Source organism: Nyctibius grandis, chromosome Z (genome assembly GCF_013368605.1).
Source record: "Nyctibius grandis isolate bNycGra1 chromosome Z, bNycGra1.pri, whole genome shotgun sequence".
Lineage (NCBI taxonomy): Eukaryota > Metazoa > Chordata > Aves > Nyctibiiformes > Nyctibiidae > Nyctibius > Nyctibius grandis.
Window position 1 is genome coordinate 91,878,017 of NC_090695.1, and position 22,038 is coordinate 91,900,054.

The window sequence follows — 22,038 nt, forward strand, 5'->3', positions numbered from 1 at the left end:
TCAAGCTCTCAGTAGCAGCACAACCTTGTGTTTATTTAAACAGCATTTAAGTATTGTTTAAAGGGATAACAGTGCATGAAGAATGTATCGCTTTTGGTTGGGTTTCCTTCATGTTCCGCTCAAAGCCTCATAAATTCTCATTGCTTTTGCGTATGCCATTTTCCAGCTAAAGGGGTCATGGTAGAACTTGCCAAAGCTGCACTTTTAGCTGATGGGTTTAATAACAAACTTTCAAAGCAAGTTGTTCCCAAAAGTTTTCAGCTTAAAAATCTCGCAGGCAGTTTTTTGCAAATTTTGTGAGTCAAACTGCTTCTGAGGATCAGGCTATAGGGACCTGATTTTGAAGGTTTTGCTAGCTTGGGATGTTTTCTTCAGGAACACTAAATACATGCTATTTATTTTAACATGTCTTGTTTTTAAAACTCTGTTTAAAATGGATAATTTCTGGCAGTTAGGATATAACCTTTTAAAACAACAAGCAGCATCATAGGTAGTACAGAACTGGCAGGCATCTTGCGTTGCTTGGGACGTAGGTGTTGTGAGAGAGTAGAGAAACCTCAGCTTGTGTATCAGCTGGTAAGTAAAGTAAGAACTGAATTATCTTTTGCTTTTGAAGTCTAAAAAGTTACGCATTGTATTTTTGGGGAGGGGTTAATGATTGGTGATCTTATGCGAGGTGGGATGTTTCAGTATGTCTTTGTAGGTTTACTGTGGACTTCCTTTGCCTGATGGTTGGTGATGTCTCTTGCCAATGTAACTGCCTTTTAATCACAGTCATCTTTGTGAAATAGTAAGTATTCTGTAGTATGGGGCGAGGGAGTTGACTGGTGGGTTTTTTCAACAGTAATTCAGGCTCAATATTATTCTCATTTCAGCATGCGCTGTTGAATTTTGGCACAATCAGATTCGTCTGTTGGAAAAATGAGCAATGTATGCTTTGGAGCGAATCCATTCATTTTTGGTTTGTTACCTTCACTTGTACTCATCTAGTAGTAAGAAAATATGTTTCTTAATGTGTAATGAATTTAGCTTCGTGTAGCAAATATGTACTAAGATAAACTTCTTCAAAGGCACTTAAGTGTTTTAATCCCACAGCTTAAAAATCACACAAGAAACTATGCATTTCACATCTCTCATATCTTTTAGTCCTGTTACTTAGGACTTTGGTTTGTAATAGCTTTGAGAGGTTTTGGGACAGAAGGTACAATGTAAATAATAGGGGTTTTTTTCTTATAATTTACTATTTTGTTCTCTCTATTTAAACAAATATTCTTACACTTGAGATGGGGAATAAAAACACTTATTAAAACATAAGCAATAACAAGGAAAAGCTATGAACAGAGTAAACTTAAATTCAGCAGGATCAAAAACCTGCTTAGTCCTGTTGAACATACAGAGTAGCCCCAAGGGACCGTACCTACCCCTGTACTTCTAAAACTGGAGTTTCTTGTGAAGGAAGGGGCATAGCATGGCTCGTTGTGCTGGGGAAGAGACTTCTTTCTCTTTCCAGACTTTGAGAGTGCATTTGTGTGCAGTTAATGTCTGCTCACACAGCCAGTGCAAAGAAACTCTTGAGTCCAGTAGTTGATTAAATTGCCTGAAATACTTCGTCCAAGGGGACAAGTGTTTGTTATAAGTCCAAGGTCCAAATTCATTACTCCCGGGCTTGGGGAACATGCCTTGTCCCTCTGCTGTCCCTGTCCTGCTGTGGGTGACAGTGTGCAAGTTGCACTTTGATGATCTCACTAATGTGCAGAGTTTTGCCCTGGAGAGTAACTAAACTATCTGTTCTGTCAAGGTGGCACGGGATGTGTTGCATCGCAGGAAAAAGATGCTGTGCAAGGGCACAATTTAGTCAGAAGCTTTCAACACAAAAGTTGGAACAACTTCGTCTCACAGAAACCACAGTCCCCTTTTGCTGCGTGATCCCAGGTACAGTCAGTTCCTAATCCTGCTCCGAGGAGCCCAGGGCTACCTGGCTGTGCTCGGGTGGTGAGGTGTTGAGAGCAGGGCTCTGAGCAGCACCAGCCTGGCCCTGTGTGTTTCCCCCACACAACTCATTGAGCTCTTTTCATCTCAGGAGGGAAGCATCCTCTTCTGCCTGCTATGGGTGTCCCTCACCCTCTGAGCCCCCCAGCAGAGGAGACTTTTCCCCTCCCCTCCCCTCCTGCTGAAGGCTGGGTGCTGCTGGGCAGACACCTGAGGCAGCGAGGCGGTGCTGGCACCAGTCCCTGCCCCCTGCTCTCGGGGTCCCTGGCTAGAGCCATCCAGCTCACTGCACTGCGAGCACGGGGAAGGAGGTGCACACAGCAGAGGCAGGTAAAGTGCTGTGGGGTCCTGGCTTTCCCCAAAAACTCAGCATCTCTTTCTTCTCTTCTGCACTCCCCTTACTTCTCTCTCTCCCTTTCCAGTCTGAACCCCTTTAGGGTTCCCTCACTGCATATAGGGCTTTTTTTCAGAGGTGCTGAGAGCCTGGCTGCAAGGGGGAGGATGGGCACTGGCGGTGCAAGGGCTTATCAGCAAGACTTCTGATTATGAGGTTAACTTTCTGGTTATCAAGCTTCAGATAAGGCAGCAGCTGCATCAGTGTGAGTGATAAAATGTCTAGGATTTCTTTACATGGAAGAGCGGCTGTTCAGGGAGCAAGACGGGATGGCAATCTGGGAGCTCCTCATAACTGGGGAGTGCTGCAAGTGTGACATCTCAGAGATCTCATCACAGTATATGCTGCTGTGGTGCAAGGAACAATCTCTGGGGAAATGCTGGATGGGATCTGCAAGAGATCTGCACAGGGTGATTTGGAATTCTCTAAAAGCTGCAGTGAACTTCTGCAAACAGACTAGTTTCACTGACAGAAGGAACTATTTCATCCCACAGATTGTTTTACCAAGCAGGGCTATTTCACAGCAACTTTTTCTGCACCTGGTAATTGTCCACTGGAGTTAGTCAGGATAAAAAAAGCACTTTCCTTAGCATTTAATCTCCTTATATATTAAGTTAGCACGCTTTAATTAAAATACACTCCCTGATCAAAGTGAATGAGTTGGAATAAACAAATCAGGATTGGCATTGGGTAGCACAATTTAAGCTATGCAGAGTAATCAAACCTTTACTGCAAAATTAATAGGGCAAAGGCAGAAACAAACACAAGAAAGTTCATTGTCTAGGAAACCAGATACGTCTGAATGGGAGACATGTACTGTGGCGCTCCCAAAAGAATAGCTGAAAAGGGTTTCAGTGTGTGCGAGAACAGGACAGAGGCGATAGCTTCTTAAAGTCTAATGTTTAAATTTTTCATCATCCATCAGTTTGAGTCACTCCCGTTAAAAGACTGGCGTTAAGTATTTGTGATAGACTGAAGTTTGCTAGAGGCTGTTGAAAGATGTTTTCATAAAAGCATACCTTGCTGATACATGAGATTAAACAATCTGAAAAAGGCGTTTGTATTTATCAAATGTTCAGATCTGTAACTCAAGCCGTGGCAGAGAACTTTAAAAAAAAAGAAAAAGAGAACGGATCCAAATTCAGGAATAAAAAGAAATGCAGAAATTAGGTGTGGCTGCAGATAAACCCTTGAAATGAAGGAAAGGAAGAGAAAACCTAACAAAGTCATCTCAGGGTCAGAGCGAAGTTGGCCAGCAGGGCCCTCCATGTCATTTGTTAAAATCAGGGACTAATCCCAGTGTAAGAAGCTGCAATCTGTAGAGCAGGGCATCATCTAATATCTCAGATTAATTCATTGTTTTACCTTTGGGGGTGGTGACTCTCACAGCTGGGCAGAGGGGCCAGGCTGAGGGGGCAGAGGCAGAAAATCCTCTCTGCAGTAAACTTGGTGCAATGTGGATTAAAGCGGCTCGTGGTCCTCAGCGCCTCAGAGGGGACGTGGCTGCAGAAACACCCGTGTGAGCGAGACCTGCTCAGTCTCTGCTTCCTTTCCATCCCCTTGCGTTATTGCAGTGTGTATCCTTGTCCTTCAGGAACTAGACCGAAAGCAACAAATTCATTTCATATAGGACAACTGTGAGACTGTCAGTAGTCTTTACTGATGAGAATTGGTGACACCCTGGTGAAAAGCTCTGGGTATCCCGTTACTGTCCTTCCAGCTAATTTATCTTTCAGTGGCTTTATGCCACCTAGCACAGGGCAGCAGGGATAGCAAGAGCTACTAAAACACATATTTCCATGGAAACTTAGGTCCTAGCTGATGGTACACTTCTCATGAGTACAAAGACTAGAGCTTTGATCCATCTGAACGAAGTGGCATGGTCTTGAACTCCATTTCCCAAATGTGTCGCTTTCGCTCTGCTTCAGGAGGGCACAAGGACATTTTCCCCCTTTTTGCAGGGTGACGGCAGCAGGGGAGGGGAGCACTCCCTCACCCTCCCTGCCTGGAGCACCCTGCACTGACACGGGGCAAGCGAGAGGGCCAGGCTCTCCCACCATTTGAGTTCAGAGATCTGCACATGGAGGGTCCCAGACCTAGTGTGCAGTAATCACGCAGGCGACTTAATGAGCTAGAAAAAGCTTAGGGTTGGTTTGGAACTTCTTTACTATTTCCTTTTTCACTCCATCTATTTCTTTTCTGTTTTGTCTGAGTTTAAAAGGATTTGTTTGTTTGCTTTAACAAAACTGCATTTAAGTCATATTTAGGTGGAATGTGGCTCGGTAGATAAATGGTGCTACTAGGAAGAAAACTAAAAGAGCTACTTGGTAAAGGGGAAATAAATCTAGCTGCACATGCACACTTGGTGGACTTGTATTTGCATGAAATATATCTCTATCCTGGAAACAGACCTAAATTAAAAACTTGGGAGCAAGCACTTTCAGATCATTCTGATCTCTATCTGTACTCCGTAGCTTAGGCTGTCTCTGATTTATAGCTATGAAAATTTTTGGTGGTATTGCCTTTTGACTCTGTTCTTTCTATTCTCCTTTTCAATCCAAATATCTTCTGATTCTAATAAACACTAGAAGAAATGTCCAGACTTTTGAAGATATGTTTCTTATTGCTGTCAATGAATCATACTGAGATTACACACAGTCAGAACTCTGAAGGTAAGACCAGAACTCCTGTATGAGGGAAGTATTTTGTGTGGATGGAAAAAGCTGTGTGTAGTAAAATAGATGCAGTACTGTTTAATAACTAGGACCATATTCTCTGCTCTCTTGACTTCATGCAGCTATGCCAGCAAAGAATTTAACCAAGATTGCTTATTATTTAATAGCCTTTTATTTTCACTGTTTTTCTGTAAATACATTTAATTGAAACTGCATTAAATGCTTATAAATAAATTATATGTGTATATATAGTTTCACTGTGTACAGTACATGTATTTTTGTATAACACAGTTGAATGGTAAAACATTAAATCAACTTTTAGTAATGGGATAATCTTTTACAGATTTGCCTCCATTATTACACAAAGCTGTGGTTAGTATTTTTATTTGATCTTTCTACTAATATTATATATTAGAATCTAAAAATAATAATTTATTACATATATTTATCATTTTTTCCATAGGAGGAAGTAATAACTGGGAAATATCTGAATGGTAATGTACAAAATTGTTCCCACTTATGCCTCTAAAACGAATTAAATCTCAGTATTTCACCATAACTTTTTATTTTCCATTTTTCGTGTGTAGCCCTCCTTGATATACTTCATTTTCAGAGGTAATGTATTACTCTCACCATCTTGATTTTCTGTATTATCTTGCATTTCAGATATGATCTGTTTCATTTCCACAGAAACTGGAACATTACGGAGAGAATGAAATTGGCACGTATGATTACTTTGATTTAGATCTCCTGTGAGGAGTATTTCCTCTTACCAAGGAAGAAGCTGTTTTTCACGATAAAGCAAAAAACATGCATAGAATGAGGCTGAGAATAAATACCTGCTACAGGTTTCAAAAGTTTTCATAACTAACTTTGTTCATATGTTTCAGAATGGCTTCTTAAGGAAATTAGGTGCAGTTCCAGCTTTCTGTCCATCTTCTTCTTTCAGTCCTGCTCCATCCCCCATCCATCCCACTTCCTCCAGCTCCTGGTGACTTTTGAATTATTTGCTAATTTTGTCTGAATTTGAAAGAGCAATATAAGCCTCAAGGCAATTCCACTTCTACATATTTTGAGAAAATCAATGGCTGTGTAAAGAGGGCACACTGAAATTAATGATTCTGCTGAGGGAAAGGCAGCAGACATTAGTCACTGTGCTTTCTTTCTACAAGCGGATCAAAACAGGCATAACAGGGTGCCAGGAAGCACACCTATAGCTCCAGACTAGCCACAGCACAGCTTGTCTCATGCCTGGAGATGGTACTAATGGCAACATGTTGGAGAATTGAGATTATTGTGGGTGGTTGTGCAGTTAGATTAAAAACCCCGTAACTAATTCATTCTGTTCCTTGTTGAACCACACATTTTCATTGCATTAAATAGGTTGGCTATTAGTCTTCTTAGGCCAGAAAGCTGAATATTCATGTCATTATGGTGTTAGTAACCGTGTTTGCTTTTCTTATTCTTGTTTTGTCTTGCTATTTTACATGTTGTATTATTTTACTGGCATTTTTGGTCCTGTTTTCTGTTACAGTTCTAATGTCTGGACAGCAGATATGCTTACAAAAGTCATGGCATATTTTCATGCCCAGGAAGTTATGTTTACTCTTAGCAGCCTACAGGTTTGTGCCATTTAAAATGCATGAAAATTCTTATTTAAAAAGGAATTTAAAAAGCAGCTATCTCTATAGCCCAAACTAGGTTGTTAATAATAGAGATAACTAACAGATCTACAGTGTGGCAGATAAGTAGGAAATAGGAATAGTTTTTTTGGTTCGTCTTTTTCCCCTAAGGTTGCAGCAGAATGCAAGGCAGAAATAATAAGAAGGATCTTTTTGCTTCCTCTCTGGTGGAAAGCAGAAATTTGGAGTTTTCAGGCTCAGCAATTGTTTCTGAATTGAGTGTATACACGTCAGTATGTGTATCTCCACAAAATGGCAGCTTTCTCCCAGATTTTGACCATGGCTGTAGTTTGCATTGCTGCTGATGGAATGAGACACTCCAGAGCATCCTACAAAATGCGTCCACCTTTTAGGGCTCTTCTGAACTCTGTTTTTGTAAATTCTCGATGTGGAAATGACATAGGAAAAAGGCATTGTTCTTTATCCCTTGTCATTATGATTAGTTATGAGCTGGTTTAAGTGGAGCTGTAGCCTGCTAATCAAAACCTGACCCCCTCCCTCCTCCCTAACACACACTCTGAGAAAGGAAAGTGTCAAATGTGCAATCTCTGAGCCTCAGGCATTCCCAAAAGCCCACGGCCATGCAGCTCCACAGCGCTCAAACCTTTTCCCAAGCTCCATTTCACTGTCACAGCTCATCCAGACCTACAGGAGACTAACACTGCCTCTTCCCATTTGATGAGATTTACTAACAGCTTAAGGCTGTAATCAGGCCTGGACCCCCTCACTATGTTAATATTTGTTGATGGCAATGCAAGCTAAGTAAAGACAACAAAGAAGAGTTTCAACTCAAATTTCAAACTAATTCTGAAATAAATCTGTCAGGAATTAGAAGAGATTTTGCTCCAGTCTGGTGCTAATGAGCCTTACAGTGCTTTCTGTTCCAATGTTATAATTCCCCTTAGATTTTCAAAACAGGCATGAGGCCATTAACTGGTAATGCAGCTTGATGTGAGAAAGAATATTTTTGCCTTACGACCCGGTACAGACTTTTCCTCCCGTCTAATTGCACATTTCCTTCCTTTTTTTAAGTAATAATATGCACACAGTACCTGATTTTTTTGAGCTCTGTAAAAGGTTCATTTTCACAGCTCTGCTGTGTGAAGCAGAGAAGCATTATTACTCTTGTTTTATGAAGTGAGAAACGGAGGCATTTTTGTTAAATGGCTCACTGGGGAGGACTCGCTCATGAAGCCAAGAATAGAATTTAAAAATTATTGTCTTTCAGAATTACATTTAGATTATTTTTGTTTACAGTTTGTTTGACTATATAGTTACAGTATAGTTTCACTATAGTTATTCTAGTCATTGACAACACCGACAGTACAGGAGCTAAGCACTTATCTCTCCTTAAGCAGAGATTTTCAGGGGGTAAAAGATGTCCCCAGTACAGTAGTACGAGTTTTATGTCTATTATGCATATTTTTCTATACTTCAGATGTCCATAAGAAGTTACCTGAAGAACCTTTTGTACCAGCCTAGGCAACTACTATCTGAATTTCAACAGCTTGATGAGCAGCAGTTCCAAACTGCAATGAAGTATCTCTTCAACAGCAAAAAGGACCATCTTGTAAGTCACTTTGCACTTGTGAAAAATAAAAGCTGCTGTCAATAGTTTAGACAAATGGGAGAGGGACAGACTGGGGGTCTCGCAGTGTGCACCATACAGTTACTTAGCTGGCTTGGATTAGATTCCAGGAGAACCGCTCTTTAGGTTGGACTTACTTTGTTTAATTCTTGTTGTCTAAAAGTTTGGTGACGAGTCAGTCATCTGGATTTTCTCTGTAATCAGTGGAGAGAAATGCATCTCTAGAGCACGATTTACCTTCCTATGCAAGTATCTAAGGTAGGTAGGACCAGTTGTTCTCAGCGAATATCTGCTTCTCTTCAGTGGCTAGAAAGAGAGCTAAGATGACTAAAGAAGGTGAATTTAGTTATCTTGTTAATTAGTTATGGGAGCATGCAAACAAATTGTTAGGTGATTTGGAGGGGAGGCAGTATTAACATAATTTGCTTGCCTCTGTGGTGTGTTCCCTGTGTGACCCATCTTCAAAGTCTCACTCCAAGTCAGTGAGTGCCACCACGGAGGTTCCCCCCTGCAGAGGGGATCTCCACTGCAGGGATGGGATCATACCCTGATGTATGAGAGCGCTTGGCACCTTCCCTGCCAGGAAAAAGGGCCTCTACTGTGGGTATCGCTGAGTGGGTAGAGGTTAATCTGGGAGAAAGGGAGAGCGCTTCCCCAGACGTGGGAGGTGACTGCCCAGGACAAACACTGTATAATCCACTATTCAAACAATAGTGGTGGTGCAGCTCCTGCTGCCAAAGCACACAGATAGGTGTGCAGCATGCACTGGGAGCCAGAGCAGTAGACCATAAACCCTTTCAGTAAACTCTAAATTTATTCATCTCAAACGGCATACCCAGTTCTTCCAGGACCGATAATATTGCATGGACAAATCGCCAGCCTGGGACTATCGGCTCTGAACAGGCTGTCCTAGACACCTCGACTTGTGAGACAGAGCAACCTAATAATCCATCCCCAACCAGGGTGACTTTATTCCCTGGGCTTGGTTCTTTGATGTTACCCCGTCTGCTGGAGGAGATGTTTCTAGTAACAGCTGCAAGAAATACTGCATGGGAAAAGGTCAATTCTAGAGATGTCTACATATTAAATTATGTATGAAATAATACCCATTCAATTCCAATATCTTTTCATTTTTCCAAGTAACTAATTCTTTCATGAGAGCACACACTACAATTTCAGCCATTTGGATTATTTTTGTGTTTTTCATTTTGATTTTGTCAAAAGATTGAAGCTGGTCTCTGGCCAATGCTAGAAAGGAATTATCTGAAGTAATGCAGCGAGATGGTATTTTGCAGCTATTTTTCATGAGAACAGCACCATATTTTTTGTAGAGTGCTTTCTGTCAGGCCTCAAAATGAACAATATATTGAATTAATCAGAGGGATGTTCTTTTAACCCTTTGTTGCTTGCAGGAAATGGGAAATATTATTCTTGATTGGGACAAGACTAGAGAGAGAATTTTTCAAAGCCCAGGAGTAAACAGGACCTTGTTCCTTGTAACACTGGATAAATGCTTTCTGGCTCTGAGTGCTTTGGACTGTGTGGATATCCTAAGCCAGGTTTTGCGTGTGTCAGCGGTGAACTATCTCCAACCTGATGTCATTGGGAGCCTCCCAAATGTTCTGCAGGAGGATGCTTTCAGAAACTTGTAAGCCATTTATTTTCCAGACAGAACTAATACTATGTAGTATTTGCTGACTATATGTACTTTTAAAAAGAGGTTACTATATGGTCTCAGTCTATTTTCCAGATGTAGCTTTCTGCTTATGTGTTGCTGTTTCTAAAAACATTTGTCCATTTGTGTTATTTAAAAAAAATAAATAGTTAACTCACAGTTAACACGCCCTTGTATCACTTAGATCAACAGTATTCAAGGACCTCTATGACAAAACCTCAGCAAATACACAGAGTGCTCTGTATGGCTGGATGAAGCAGATTCTACAAAAGTCCTATAACATGAGTGGTATGTTATGTACAAAGTATTTTTGTATTCCCAAATTTAACACAGCTCTGTTTAAGAGTAGTTGTCTTGAATAGCTTTGCTGCAGAATAAAGTAAACATATTTGTTATTCACGGCAAATAGTTCTCAGGAGATGCTTGTTCTTCACCTCTTCTGCACAGAGCTATACACAAAGTCTCTGTACTCAAGTCCTTTTTTTAAGACTTAAATAGGATACAATTGTCAGGTACTCTGCACAGGCGTGTGGTTCGCTTCTGAACTCCTATTCAGACTAGAAAATTAGATCTGTCTCAGAATACATTAGCCAATGCACTGTTTAAAAATGCAAAAGAAATGCAGGATGTTGTGCAAGTTCTGCTGCACATGGCACTGACTCGTTCAGAAAAGGGACAAGATAAAAACAAAGTTAATTCTGATTTTATGCATTTTACCACATCTGTTTGCCTTGTTAATGCATCTTAAACAGATGTGACACAGCTGGGACCGGGCGGAACAGGCTCCCCGAGGGGGCTGTGAAGCGGCAGCAGCACTGACGCGTCAGAGGCAGTGCTTGGGTTTCACTGCACGTCCCAGCAGTGCTGTCCTGGGAGCATTGTAGACTTTTAGATGTGATGTGTGCGTTCTTCCTCTTTCCCTGGAAATCAAAGGCAAAATGCCCACTTGCTTCAGTGGAGCAAAATTTGGTTCCTGGGACTTCTGCTGTTTCAAAATACCAGAGTAACCCATTAAGTCTTAGAGAGGAAGTTCACGACACTGCTCTGAGATGGTGCTACTGCCAGTGCATTAGTGGGGAGGCAAAGATGCAGAACTTGCCCGATGATACTTCAGCAGTCCTGGGAAAATCCCACAGCATCAGACATCTTGGGTTGTGTCTGAAACATGAGTGAACCCTCAGTGTGTAAAAGATCACCCAGCTCAGGAGGGACTGAGAATTACCATGCCTCTCATGTCCTGGTTGCTGCTTCAAATGCAAAGCAGTTGCAGATATGGTGAATCCACTCCTGAGGGCATTGGGTGCAGACTGATTACCAGCTACTTCTGGTAGCGTGAGCTGCAGAACCCGTTAGCCCTGGGCAGGCATAGTTGGACTGCTACCAACATCCAGGGTGGCAAGTCTAAAGCTCACTCAAGTATATCTGCACACCATGGGTCGCAGCACGTAGTGCAGGACACCAGAAGAGTCCTGCAATAGTCTGATTTATTCACTTTAACTTTATATGTGGGTAGCATTGAGACCACCTGGGAAAGGGATCAGCCCTCTGCAGAAGCAGCATCTTCCTCGCTGAAGCTCGGCAGAAAAGAAACTTGAAAGAAGCCTCATATCTGTGGTGCTTACGGGGCCACCTCCCAAGCATTTCTGCTGGTTTTGGTGACAGAGAGCTCATCGCCGTGTCTCTGTTGTGGCTGCAGAAATGCAGAGGGCTTTTCCATCATACTCCCATCTCCTCGTGGTGTCAGTCATCTCCTGCAGTCAAACCTTTCAAGATATTTCTTTGCTACTCAGCCAATTCTCGCATGTTTCATATTAAAAACACTGAGGTATTCAGAGATGAAGCATGCTGGTAGCCCTTGCAAAAACACGAGTCTGTAACTTTTGAATTTTGTACCTTATTTAAAAATAACAAAACAGTTTTTGGGGATCACGGCTACTACGGTTGGGAACTGCAAGTCTGTTCTGCTAAAAGCCACAGTCAACATCCTTAAATTGTGCTAGTTTTCAACTCTTCTATCATATCTTTCAGCTCCGGTAAAATTCCTGGTAATGGGAGAGAATATCACTTAAAAAACTGGAGACCTGACAGACAGGTCTGCTGGGAGCATTGTCTTGTCTCAGCTAAGGAGCTTAGATCTGTGTTTTCAAAAAAATCACTAAATGGGGTTCTTCAGATTCTGATATTTATAGGCTGGCTTTTTTCAGATACTGAAAACTCTGAAGAGTGCACTGATGGTTTTATTTTAACAGAGTTGTGAGTATCAGCACTGCTAAGGAATGTGTTCAGAGGTATCACACGTTGAGCCATCCAAATTATGACACCTTGGAGAAAATGCTGTCTTTGTGGCTCAAAGTACCCATCTAGTCATAAATACTTTTTTCTTGGGGATATTTGGATCTTGATTTCATTTTCAGTCCTTGGGAGAGTGGTACTAAATGAATGACATTTTTTAACTGTTATGCAGTATTTTGTATTTCTTACCAACCTATTTCCCTGTAGGTATATGAATGATTTTTCATTTTCTCCATTATTCCTATTGCATTTTGCTGAAATGAGTGGCATCATCAATAATAATATAGAAGATGTATAGAGTGTTGCAAAGTATCATGCCTTTCTGCTGTTCTTAAATAATATATTTGATTAGGAAAACTGAATTTAAAAAGTGCTGCTCCATATTTAATATTATTGGTTTAATTTTTCCTGTCCCATACTTTATCCATTTTCTATTTCAACAACATAAAACATTAATCATTTTCATATGAGAAAATTTGAGACATTTGAATCGCTATTTCATTTTCATTAAAAAATGTATGGGCTCATAAAAATGTGGTGCTAAAACCTAGCTAATGGAGGGGGCCTGACTCTCTCTGCTAAGGGTTTTTCTGATTTGTAGATTTTTTTTTTTTATTATTTACCAATAACAATATATGGGATACAATATATTTGAAAAATAATTACTTTCTTAACATTGTAGTGAGTATTTATTTGTACAAAACAGGGTTCAATGAATCAACTTCTTGGGTCAGTGCAGAAAACTTATGGATTTTGGGAAGATACATGGTCCATCTACCATTAGAAGAAATTCTGAAAATTAGTCTCAATGAAGTAAGTAACAAAATATGATTGAATATATCATTGTCAAGTGATGTCAGCTACAAACAATATGAACACAAATGCAAACTTTAAACACGAAAAAGGAGTTTATCTATTTTAATTACTTAAATATAAAGTGAGTCCAAATCCGTTGTCAATCAAATATTCTCTTTTTGGAATTTGAAAGTACCTGTCATTCATACGTAATTATCTATACCAGACTTCTGTGACTTGTACTGAAAGAAAGATGGGGAGCAATGATAGAAGACCCTCAAATTATTTGACAGAGAATCGCTCACTCAGCTTTGCCTTCAAAAATACTGTATTATCCAAATCTATCTTCTTCCTTTCTCTATAACATTAATGGAGTCAATTAATTTAGAGTGTTAAACATATTTTATTGGATGTAATTGTTCCATAATCCTGATACATGGATTTTGTTTGTATTGGTCAGATAAGACTATTCATTAGCTATGACAACGCAACAAAGCAGTTGGACGCAGTGTATGATATCACACCAGAGCTTGCACAGGCTTTCCTGGAACGGATAAAGTCATCAGGATTTGATATGAGAAACACTTCAACTATCTACAGGCAAGACTGCTTTTCTTTCTCTTTTATGGCTGTGTATGGAGAGAATGAATAAGGAGAAAAGAGAGGAGCAATAAGTGGCTGGTGAAATGGTTGATGTGGCATAGCTTTTTCCTTCCAGCAGAAAAATTTAGGCTGAAATCCAACCCTGGTTAGCAACAGTGAAGAATTGCAACTTTATGAATTTTTGGAGATGTGCCTAATTAGCTAATGCTTCGTCTCCTGCTCCGCAGTGAGGAGCTGTCTGTAGTATTAGTAGGAGGACTGCAGCAGTGTCTGGGGGATCCAGTCAAAGCTCCATCACATTGTACAGTACAGCAATGAAATAAATTGGGATAGTGGGATGTGAGTTGCCTTGGCTGTTTGAATCACAGAAGATGGAGGTGTTTTGCGGAAATCATGTTACAGTTAGGATTTAAGGAGGAAATCTTAGCTTATGCCAGCCAGGACTGCAGGTGGTTTTTAATTGGCATGGGTGTCACTAGAGAGGTCACACAGTGAAGAAGAGTAAAGCCTGTCCCGCTGTCCTCTTTATGTCCTTCAGGGTAGAGATGAGCCACGTTTAAACGCATGTGACTGTTATGTGTGTAAGCAGGAAACTGCATTTTCAGGGCTGTCAAATCAGCACTGAACTTACTTTAATAATAAAAAAGCAAAATAAACTGCTCTTACTCATAAATATGCAGTGAGTGTGAGCTACCTGGGAGAAAGTGCTGTACTCCACATTTACATTTACACTGTCGTGTAAATTGATGTATTTAATCCCAAAACACCACTGTCTGAAGTTATTTGTAGTCTCCTTGGGGCATAGCTTGGAGTTTTAAACTAATGGAGAATATGCTTTATGGCTTCAGAGCTCCTGTCATTATTGCAATGTAACTCACTGACTTCCAAGAAGTATTGCTGATTGTCGGAGACGTAAGCAAGAGAAGAATTGTGCCCACACTCTAAATTTCAGTGTCAGAAATCTTAAAAATGATTTTACCACTCATGAGAGGTGCCACATTCTCACAGATGAGAAAAATGTCATGCTCCATAATCCTTAATATATTCCATTTTTACAACACACTTATTTTATATTACTCATTTTAGCCATACTGATGTTTTAAATGCACTTTTGAGAAGTAGTGTTATTCATTGCTGCTAATCCCAAAGGAGATGAAGAGCTCTTGGTGGCTATGCAATAATACATCAGAAGGTAATTATTTGTTATAAAAATGCAGTTATAGATGTTTCTTTGATTTGTATGTTAGTTTGATGATGTCCCATGAATTCAGATGGGCTGCTGAAGCAGTATTTTGTTATATTGCTAAGCAGGTTGTTGTTGAGGTACTAGAGGAACTAAAAGCTAAGCCTTTCTGTGCTGCAGAATTTTACTGAGTTTGTGATAGTGCTGCAGCATTGTCTGCTGTTGATTTAGTTCACATCTGGACATTATTGCCTGGGCTCTGCCTATACCTGCATCACTGAATTGCTAAAAAACAGAGACTGTAGCAGGAAAGCTGGGCTTTGTAGGTTCTTGTACTGTGTAAATTATGAAAGTGAAGGCTGGTTGTTTACAGTGACAGGGGATTGTTTCTGGGTTCCTACAAACGAATTCATCACCATCACTATGAAGTTTAAAGTCCAGAGAGAGCGATGCACAGCTCAGACCTCCTTTGCAGGGCTGCAGGTAATGGCAGCAAATAAGCACAAGGCCTAAGTCAGAAGGCACTTACCCTTGGTGGTAGGACTGCTTCTCTCCACCAACTCTGGTTGCGGTTGTGCTTTACAGAGGTTAATGGAAATGCTGACTTTAATATTACAGCACGGGCTCTATGGAGGAAAATGAGCTCCACATCTGGTTCACAACGCTGCCTTGCAAACTGCTGTGCTGGCACAACTGACAGTGAGCCTCAGCGCATTTTCTACTAGCCAGTGTTGAACTGGACAGTCTCCATCCATCGGCCAGTTGTATGTTTGATGTGAAATACAGCAGGCTTTGTTTAAACCTGTAATGATAAAGAGACTATGTGATGCTCTAGCTGCTGCTCTGACACATGAATGGGTTATGTTGCATGTGAAATCCAAGCACGGTTTAGAGTTCAAAATATCCAATCAATCCAGATAAGAGCTCAGCAAGCCACTCCTAGAGACTTATTTAGCCCTCCATCCTTTTCAAAGCAGAGATTATACTGTAAATTCTGCCAAGGAGAATGGAGTCATTAGCTGGGAAAATCCAGCCATGGACAAATGGAACCAGGAAAGTTAAATTTTTGACAGCATAAGCAATCCGGGTAGAGTTCAGCTGAATACAGAGAACAGTGCATGTGTCTCATACCCCAATTTCAGGTCATGTAGAGTTTTAAAGATTGCAGTTTAAGGCACTAGTGACAGAAATGACTCACGTTTTGAGCACAAGTAGGGTATACCACACTATATTTCCGTTTCCTGAGAATGACACCTTTATGTCAGAAGTTAGCTAATGTATTTTCTTCTATATAGACTAGGTTTATTGGTTTGCTTTTATGATGACATGGAACAGATGGATGCTGCTGTGGCCCGGGCTTTACTTCATCAAATGATTAAATGCAATCAATTGAGAGGTTTCCAGGCTGAGGTTCAGAAGGTGGGTACAATGCTCATTCTTCTTGCCTAACCTAATCCTGAAAACAGAGGAGGAGGGACTTTCTTCTTGAATTCAGAAAGAAAAGAGTGAAAAATAACTGGGATCTAAGAAATAAGTGGAAATAGTTCTCGATCATATAATGCGAAGAATAAAAGCCCATTTTGGGTTTTTTTTACAGTGCTTATTTTTTTCTCATTCTGTTTCCTCCCATTCCATATTCCTTTGACAACTGTGGTTCTATTTTTGAATTTTTATGAAGTGTGTGGTCACTAAGTGGTTGCCAATGCCTATTGCAGAAACTCCAGTTAAAGTTTTGGGTGATAATGAAAATTGGTTCTTGGCAGATTTTTATTTCCCATCTGCTTTTTTTATTTACTTTAGCTCAAATCCCAACTCCTGAACATTGCCATGCAAAACCAGACATTGAATGATGTCCTTGGATCTCTGTCAGATGCCGTGGTTGGACTAACTTCAAGTCAGCTGGAATCTTTGTCACCTGAAGCGGTGCATAATGCTATTGCAACATTAAACCAAGTCTCTGGGTGGGCAAAAAGCCAAGTTATGATTTTATCCAGTAAATACCTCTCTTATGAAAAGGTACCTCTGATAACAGCTTTCCTACCCTCTGTTTTTAAAAGTGAAATGGCTTTTTCTCAGTGGTAACCATAGATTTTGAAAAGTTTAGTACAAGACTTCTTTTTAGTACTGTTAGTGATCTGAAAATTTTGTTTAAATCAAATAAAAACATCCAAGACTCTACCTCCCAAAGTAACTCTCTAGTAACAGAGAGAATGACTATTTGCATTTGGCAGTTGTATATATTATTTTGTCTGTATCACTGCCCTAAGCAGAATTTGCATGATCGGAGATCCCAGACTATATATTCAAATATACTGCAGTGGAAGGAATCAGGGTCCTCTCTGAAGCTTCAAAAAATAGAGCCTCTGAGAAAATTGTCGCATTTGTTCCCTGCATAGTCTTGTCTGAATTGAATGAGATCTGAAGAAAGTGCATCCCCAGGCAAGAAATGTATTAAATATTCAACAATAATAGTTTTAATTTATTTACTGACTTCTGCTTTTAAATATATCTGCTGTTCACAAGCCAGGAAACTTTCTGTTTGTTTGCGCTGTTATCTCTGCAGGTTTTATCATTTTATAATGTTAGTCAAATGGGCGCATTGGTAACTGGTATTAGCACCCAGTCATTCTACAGCATGAACCCAAAGGAGCTTTCTCAGATTGTTCAAGGCACAACATCTCAATACTTACCTGATTTATCGCCTGCACAACAGCAAGGGATCCTTAGGAAGGTGAGTATAAACTCGAGTGTGTAGTGGGTTCTCTGTGTACAAGAGCACAATAACCAGATATGCAGAGCATGATCTAAAATGTTGTCACCAAGATGTGTGTTTAGCTCAATGGTTAATATTTCCAGTGTTTTTTCTGAACACCAAGTATGTTTTGAAGGCTGTCTCTTGCTTAGTCCTGTGGCATTTTTGATACTGACATGTTTTTCCTTTATCCTCTTAAGAGAAATATTACACAGAATAGAAGGAAGGGCAAATCCTGTAAATCTAAGCATCAGTTCTGAAATGCCACGTCTTTATCTGTTCCTCTTTTTAGATAGCTGCATCTGGAGATTTTTCTTCATCAGTCAAAGATATACAAGGAGCTTTCTTTAAAGAAGTACCTCTTTCTGATTTATGGAAGCAGACTGGATATAGTTCTTCAATGATGAAAGAAAAAGAACTAAGAAGAAGCCAGGTAAAAATTATTATGCAGTTCCCGTTCCACTGCAATTTAGTATGGTGGGAGAATAGGGAAAGTGTTGTAATACATATGTGTTCAAGGAACATAGGTAAAAGGAAGGAACTACCCCAAATATATCTTGACATAAACAAACAGAGGTCACTTAGAGCCTAGGCAGCATTATGAGATAATGTTACAGAAAGGGAAGCATTAATATGCTGAGTTTAAAAGTCTTCAAGATTCTGCCACGTAAATTTTCTCCTTCCAGTACTGTATACTAGACATTTGCATGTATAAACAGCCCATTGGCTCTGTTCAGAGAGATGCAAGGTTGGACCAGATGATCTCCAGAGGTTCCTTCAAACCTGAATTATTCTGTGGTTGCGTGCCATGAATTAACATCATCCCATAGTGCCAGTCAGTGGTGTCTTGTCTTGTGAAGAAAAAATTCAGCACTGAATGCCAAACCTTTTGGTTGGCCAAACTGGACCGTAGAAATGCCTTTAGAGTATATAAGAGAGTTAAGCATACAAAAACCTTGCAGCAGTTATTGCATCTTGCAACTGAATTACCTAAGCTTAACTTTAAATATGGTGGGTTTTATTTCAGGCTTTGTATCTGTATGAATTACTGTCTAAGAAAAACTATCCTGTTGACCTTCTAAGGTATGGATAATAGTCTCTCTTGAAATGGGGTTTAAGTCCGGTTTTGTGATGAGAGCAACTTTGAGGTGAACATAAACACTATGTGGTTATTTTGTACTATCTTATGTTTATTCATTCCTTGGTACCACAGGATAATTCACCTTCCTCATTAAAAAGGGTCTCCAAATCCAAAATCGGGGTCAAAGCATTAGAGAGGCTTTGGTATTTTATGGCTCAGTCAATATTTTTCAATTTGATTCCATTTTTATTTTCAATAGCCTTTCAATTACAAGAAACAGGAAAGAGAGGTGGTCAGGAAACTGGACATGGTTGTGGGGAGTAAGGACTAGATCCTGCTTAAATATTCAAAAGATTGAACTTTGCTTTTCCTATCAGCACAGGACAGCTTGTGAAAGGAGTAACTTGTCAACTCATTGAAAGTATGAGCACGGACATCTTTTTAAACAATTTTAAATTCTTTGAAAACAATCTTCATCTGCTTTCTCCATATCAGGTAAAAACAAAAAAAAGACTTTGTATACGTAAACATACTACCCAATATCCAAACTGCAGGTAAATTAGAATTTGGTTAATTCTATTTTCATTTTTTCAAAATCTTGTATGTGTGAACTTGTCTGTTAACATATTTCATTTCAATCTTTTATGTGTGAATTTGTCTGTTATCATACTTCATTTTGACAATTTCATTTGCAAGAAATTTCTACAGTCCATCTAACTTGTTAATTCATGAGTAATCTGTTTGGAAATATACATAAGCTTCAAAAACAGGCAAATGCTCTCATGCATCCAAATATAGGATGTTTCATCTCTGATGTCTACAACAAGAATACTCTAAACTACTTGAAAAAGCCCAAGAAAAATGTTCTCTGAAGATAAAATGCAGAGTTTTATATAGAGTAATTTATAAGCTGTAATAAACAAACCATATTTTCATTCTTCCTCAAAATTTCCAAATGTCTAAGAACTTATATTTTTGTTGCTTTTAGGTTAATTGTTTGGCTTGGAAGTTTTGGAAAGTCTCCAATGCATCTATTCCTCCCTTCCTCTTATTGGTGCTTCCGTAAGTTCTATCTTACTACATCTTAAGTTACCACACTCACAGCAGTACATTCGGAGTAGTCCTTCTGAGCACATTTTTAATAACCTCTTCAGTCCTAAGAAAACTGATGATTCAAACAAATGGTAATTTATACAAAGTGGTCAACGACTGTAGCCAAAATCCGTGTCAAATGAAAGTTGGTCTTTTACCGTAGCCCATTTTTGTCACAATTGTGGATTCCTTTGCAGCCTTGAAATTTGTCCCCTGTGAAGTGCTCTGTGTGCACACTGAATCATGGTGCAGTGGTGTGGCAGCAATGACGAAGCTTGTAGTGTTGCTGCTTATGCTGTTGCTGGTCTCCGCTAAAACAAAGGGATTAATTCATTGGGCTTTTTTGAGCATAATTGTTTAGAATCACAAAACTAACTTAAATGTACTTGATGCTGGATTTTTTTTCTTTGCTTTTCCCCCATGCCCCCCCAAGGTTGTGAGACTTGGTTTGCTTATTTGTTTGGGTTTTTTTTATGAGTGGATACGTAAGACAAAGCCATTGGGTACTGCCCAAGCATATTACTCTGTATGGTTAAAAACATTTCAGTGTCTTTAAAGACATTTTTGTAAGTTAGCAAAACTTTGTATTATGTAAATGGCCAAGTAATATTCAGTGACAGCTTTTTTTCCTCAGAAAAAAAATAATAATTGTACCTTGATATGAACTCCTGGATTGTACAACTTATTAATTCCCCTTTACTTCTTTCTTCCCACATGCTTAAAGAGATAAAAGGGAATGAGAACTATTCTTTTCCTGGAATATTTTTAATTGGGAAAAAAGTAAGAAAAGGATTCTGTTTGAAAAAGCATTACTCTATTTAAAAAACGATAAAATAATAACAAAAACTTTAATACAAGGCTTTCTACAAACTGCAGCACCAAGTTATTTGGCCAACAATTGAATGTTGCTTGTTCGGGGCCATCAGAAGTCATTGGTGCTCTGGTCTACAAACCCTGGTAAGGCTGGGCTTGCACAGCTTTGGGATATGGCTTTATTTGCAAAGGCTGCTTGCCACTTTGGGTGGAGAAGAGCATCATTTTGTTTAATTTGGCAGGCCTTCTTGGACTTTGATAAAAAGGAAGCCTACTAAAATTACTTCTTATCCTTAACCAACTCATCACATCTTCATTCATCAGAGAATTATTCCTAATAAAAAGGAGAAAGGGGAAAAGTTTCTGAACTGTGGACAGTCTTGTTTCATATGGTGTTAAAGCATCTCAGAGCAGTTTCATCCGCTTGCAGCTATTTATTAACCCGTAGCCAGCTTTTTTGGACTGGCCGGTTTATAATTCTTCAAGTCCAGGCTTGTCTCTAAATTTTTCTGTCATCACAGATTTTATGGGTGTGGTTGTGGGTGTATGAAGGTCAGGTTTACATTCTGAGACCATCTGAATTCTTTCTCCAGGGTGGAGTACCTGGAGTATGTTTCAGGCCCTTTGTGTGTCCCTTTCATTGAAAGTCTGGGGAAGACTGAGATGGACCTTTTGAATCCAAGCCTTCACAAAAAGAACATTGTCCTGCAAAAAGTACAGGAATGCTTGGTAGGTATGGCTCGGAGGGGTCAGCAGTGGAGAAGGAGCTGCAAAAAAAGTAATCTGTAATTAGCCACTGACAATTCCAAACTAAGTGAGAGTGGTTGATTAGTTTTTTCTCCCTTTATTGTCATGTGGTGCATCACAAAGTTATCTTGCCTACTTGTACTCTCCGGTCCGCATGCACATGCTCATGGTCTCTTCTATACAGACAGCAACCTGAGACACAGGCTCTCCTGCTCTGTGTTTGTGCAGTGAAACCATAGCTGATGGACTCTGGGAGCCCAAAAGGCAATAACGCAGCATGCTAATTTCTTCATCGTCACAAGCAGGAGCAGCTTAGCCTATCACCTAGCTCAGAGAAGCTCTTGGTGCCGAGGCCCCAAGCAACCTGCTTTAGCTGACCTGCTTTGAGCATGGGAGCTGGACTGAGTGACCTCCAGAGGCCCCTTCCAAACAGCCATTCTGGGCTTCTGTTTGCACATATTACTGTCCTGCATTTCATACAGTAATGTCAGACACCATCTACATAAGTTCTTGACTTACCCATCTGTATTCTTGTTTGTTTCATGTACTGTTTCGATTTTCTTGTCCCTTGACTAAGGAAACCTTTTTATAGCTTCCTTAACAATTTTCCTTGACTCCATGCATGTTACAAAGTGTTCTCATGAAATGTCATTGCTGACCACAGTGAACTGCCTGGG

General features: G+C 39.9%; 1 protein-coding gene across 6 annotated transcripts in view; it reads left to right on the forward strand.

Annotated features, from left to right (window-relative positions):
* Positions 1 to 914: 914 nt before the first annotated feature.
* The window catches only part of OTOA (otoancorin), a 41,907-nt gene continuing 20,783 nt past the window's right edge, over positions 915 to 22,038 (forward strand). For 3 of the 6 annotated variants that reach the window (XM_068422450.1, XM_068422452.1, XM_068422457.1), the window contains exons 1-20: positions 915 to 961; positions 1,799 to 1,932; positions 4,972 to 5,055; positions 5,402 to 5,430; positions 5,522 to 5,552; positions 5,646 to 5,673; positions 6,593 to 6,680; positions 8,179 to 8,310; positions 9,741 to 9,976; positions 10,188 to 10,291; positions 13,002 to 13,108; positions 13,551 to 13,690; positions 16,172 to 16,295; positions 16,677 to 16,892; positions 17,440 to 17,607; positions 17,921 to 18,061; positions 18,656 to 18,711; positions 19,087 to 19,204; positions 19,698 to 19,771; positions 21,208 to 21,343. In XM_068422450.1, the coding sequence (XP_068278551.1) occupies positions 933 to 961; positions 1,799 to 1,932; positions 4,972 to 5,055; positions 5,402 to 5,430; positions 5,522 to 5,552; positions 5,646 to 5,673; positions 6,593 to 6,680; positions 8,179 to 8,310; positions 9,741 to 9,976; positions 10,188 to 10,291; positions 13,002 to 13,108; positions 13,551 to 13,690; positions 16,172 to 16,295; positions 16,677 to 16,892; positions 17,440 to 17,607; positions 17,921 to 18,061; positions 18,656 to 18,711; positions 19,087 to 19,204; positions 19,698 to 19,771; positions 21,208 to 21,343 (2,175 nt within the window). In that variant the 5' untranslated portion in view covers positions 915 to 932. Of the gene's footprint in view, positions 962 to 1,798; positions 1,933 to 2,233; positions 2,320 to 4,971; positions 5,056 to 5,401; positions 5,431 to 5,521; positions 5,553 to 5,645; positions 5,674 to 5,759; positions 5,907 to 6,592; positions 6,681 to 8,178; positions 8,311 to 9,740; positions 9,977 to 10,187; positions 10,292 to 13,001; positions 13,109 to 13,550; positions 13,691 to 16,171; positions 16,296 to 16,676; positions 16,893 to 17,439; positions 17,608 to 17,920; positions 18,062 to 18,655; positions 18,712 to 19,086; positions 19,205 to 19,697; positions 19,772 to 21,207; positions 21,344 to 22,038 lie in introns of those variants that run through there. The other 3 variants (XM_068422451.1, XM_068422453.1, XM_068422454.1) reach the window with 3 other exon arrangements.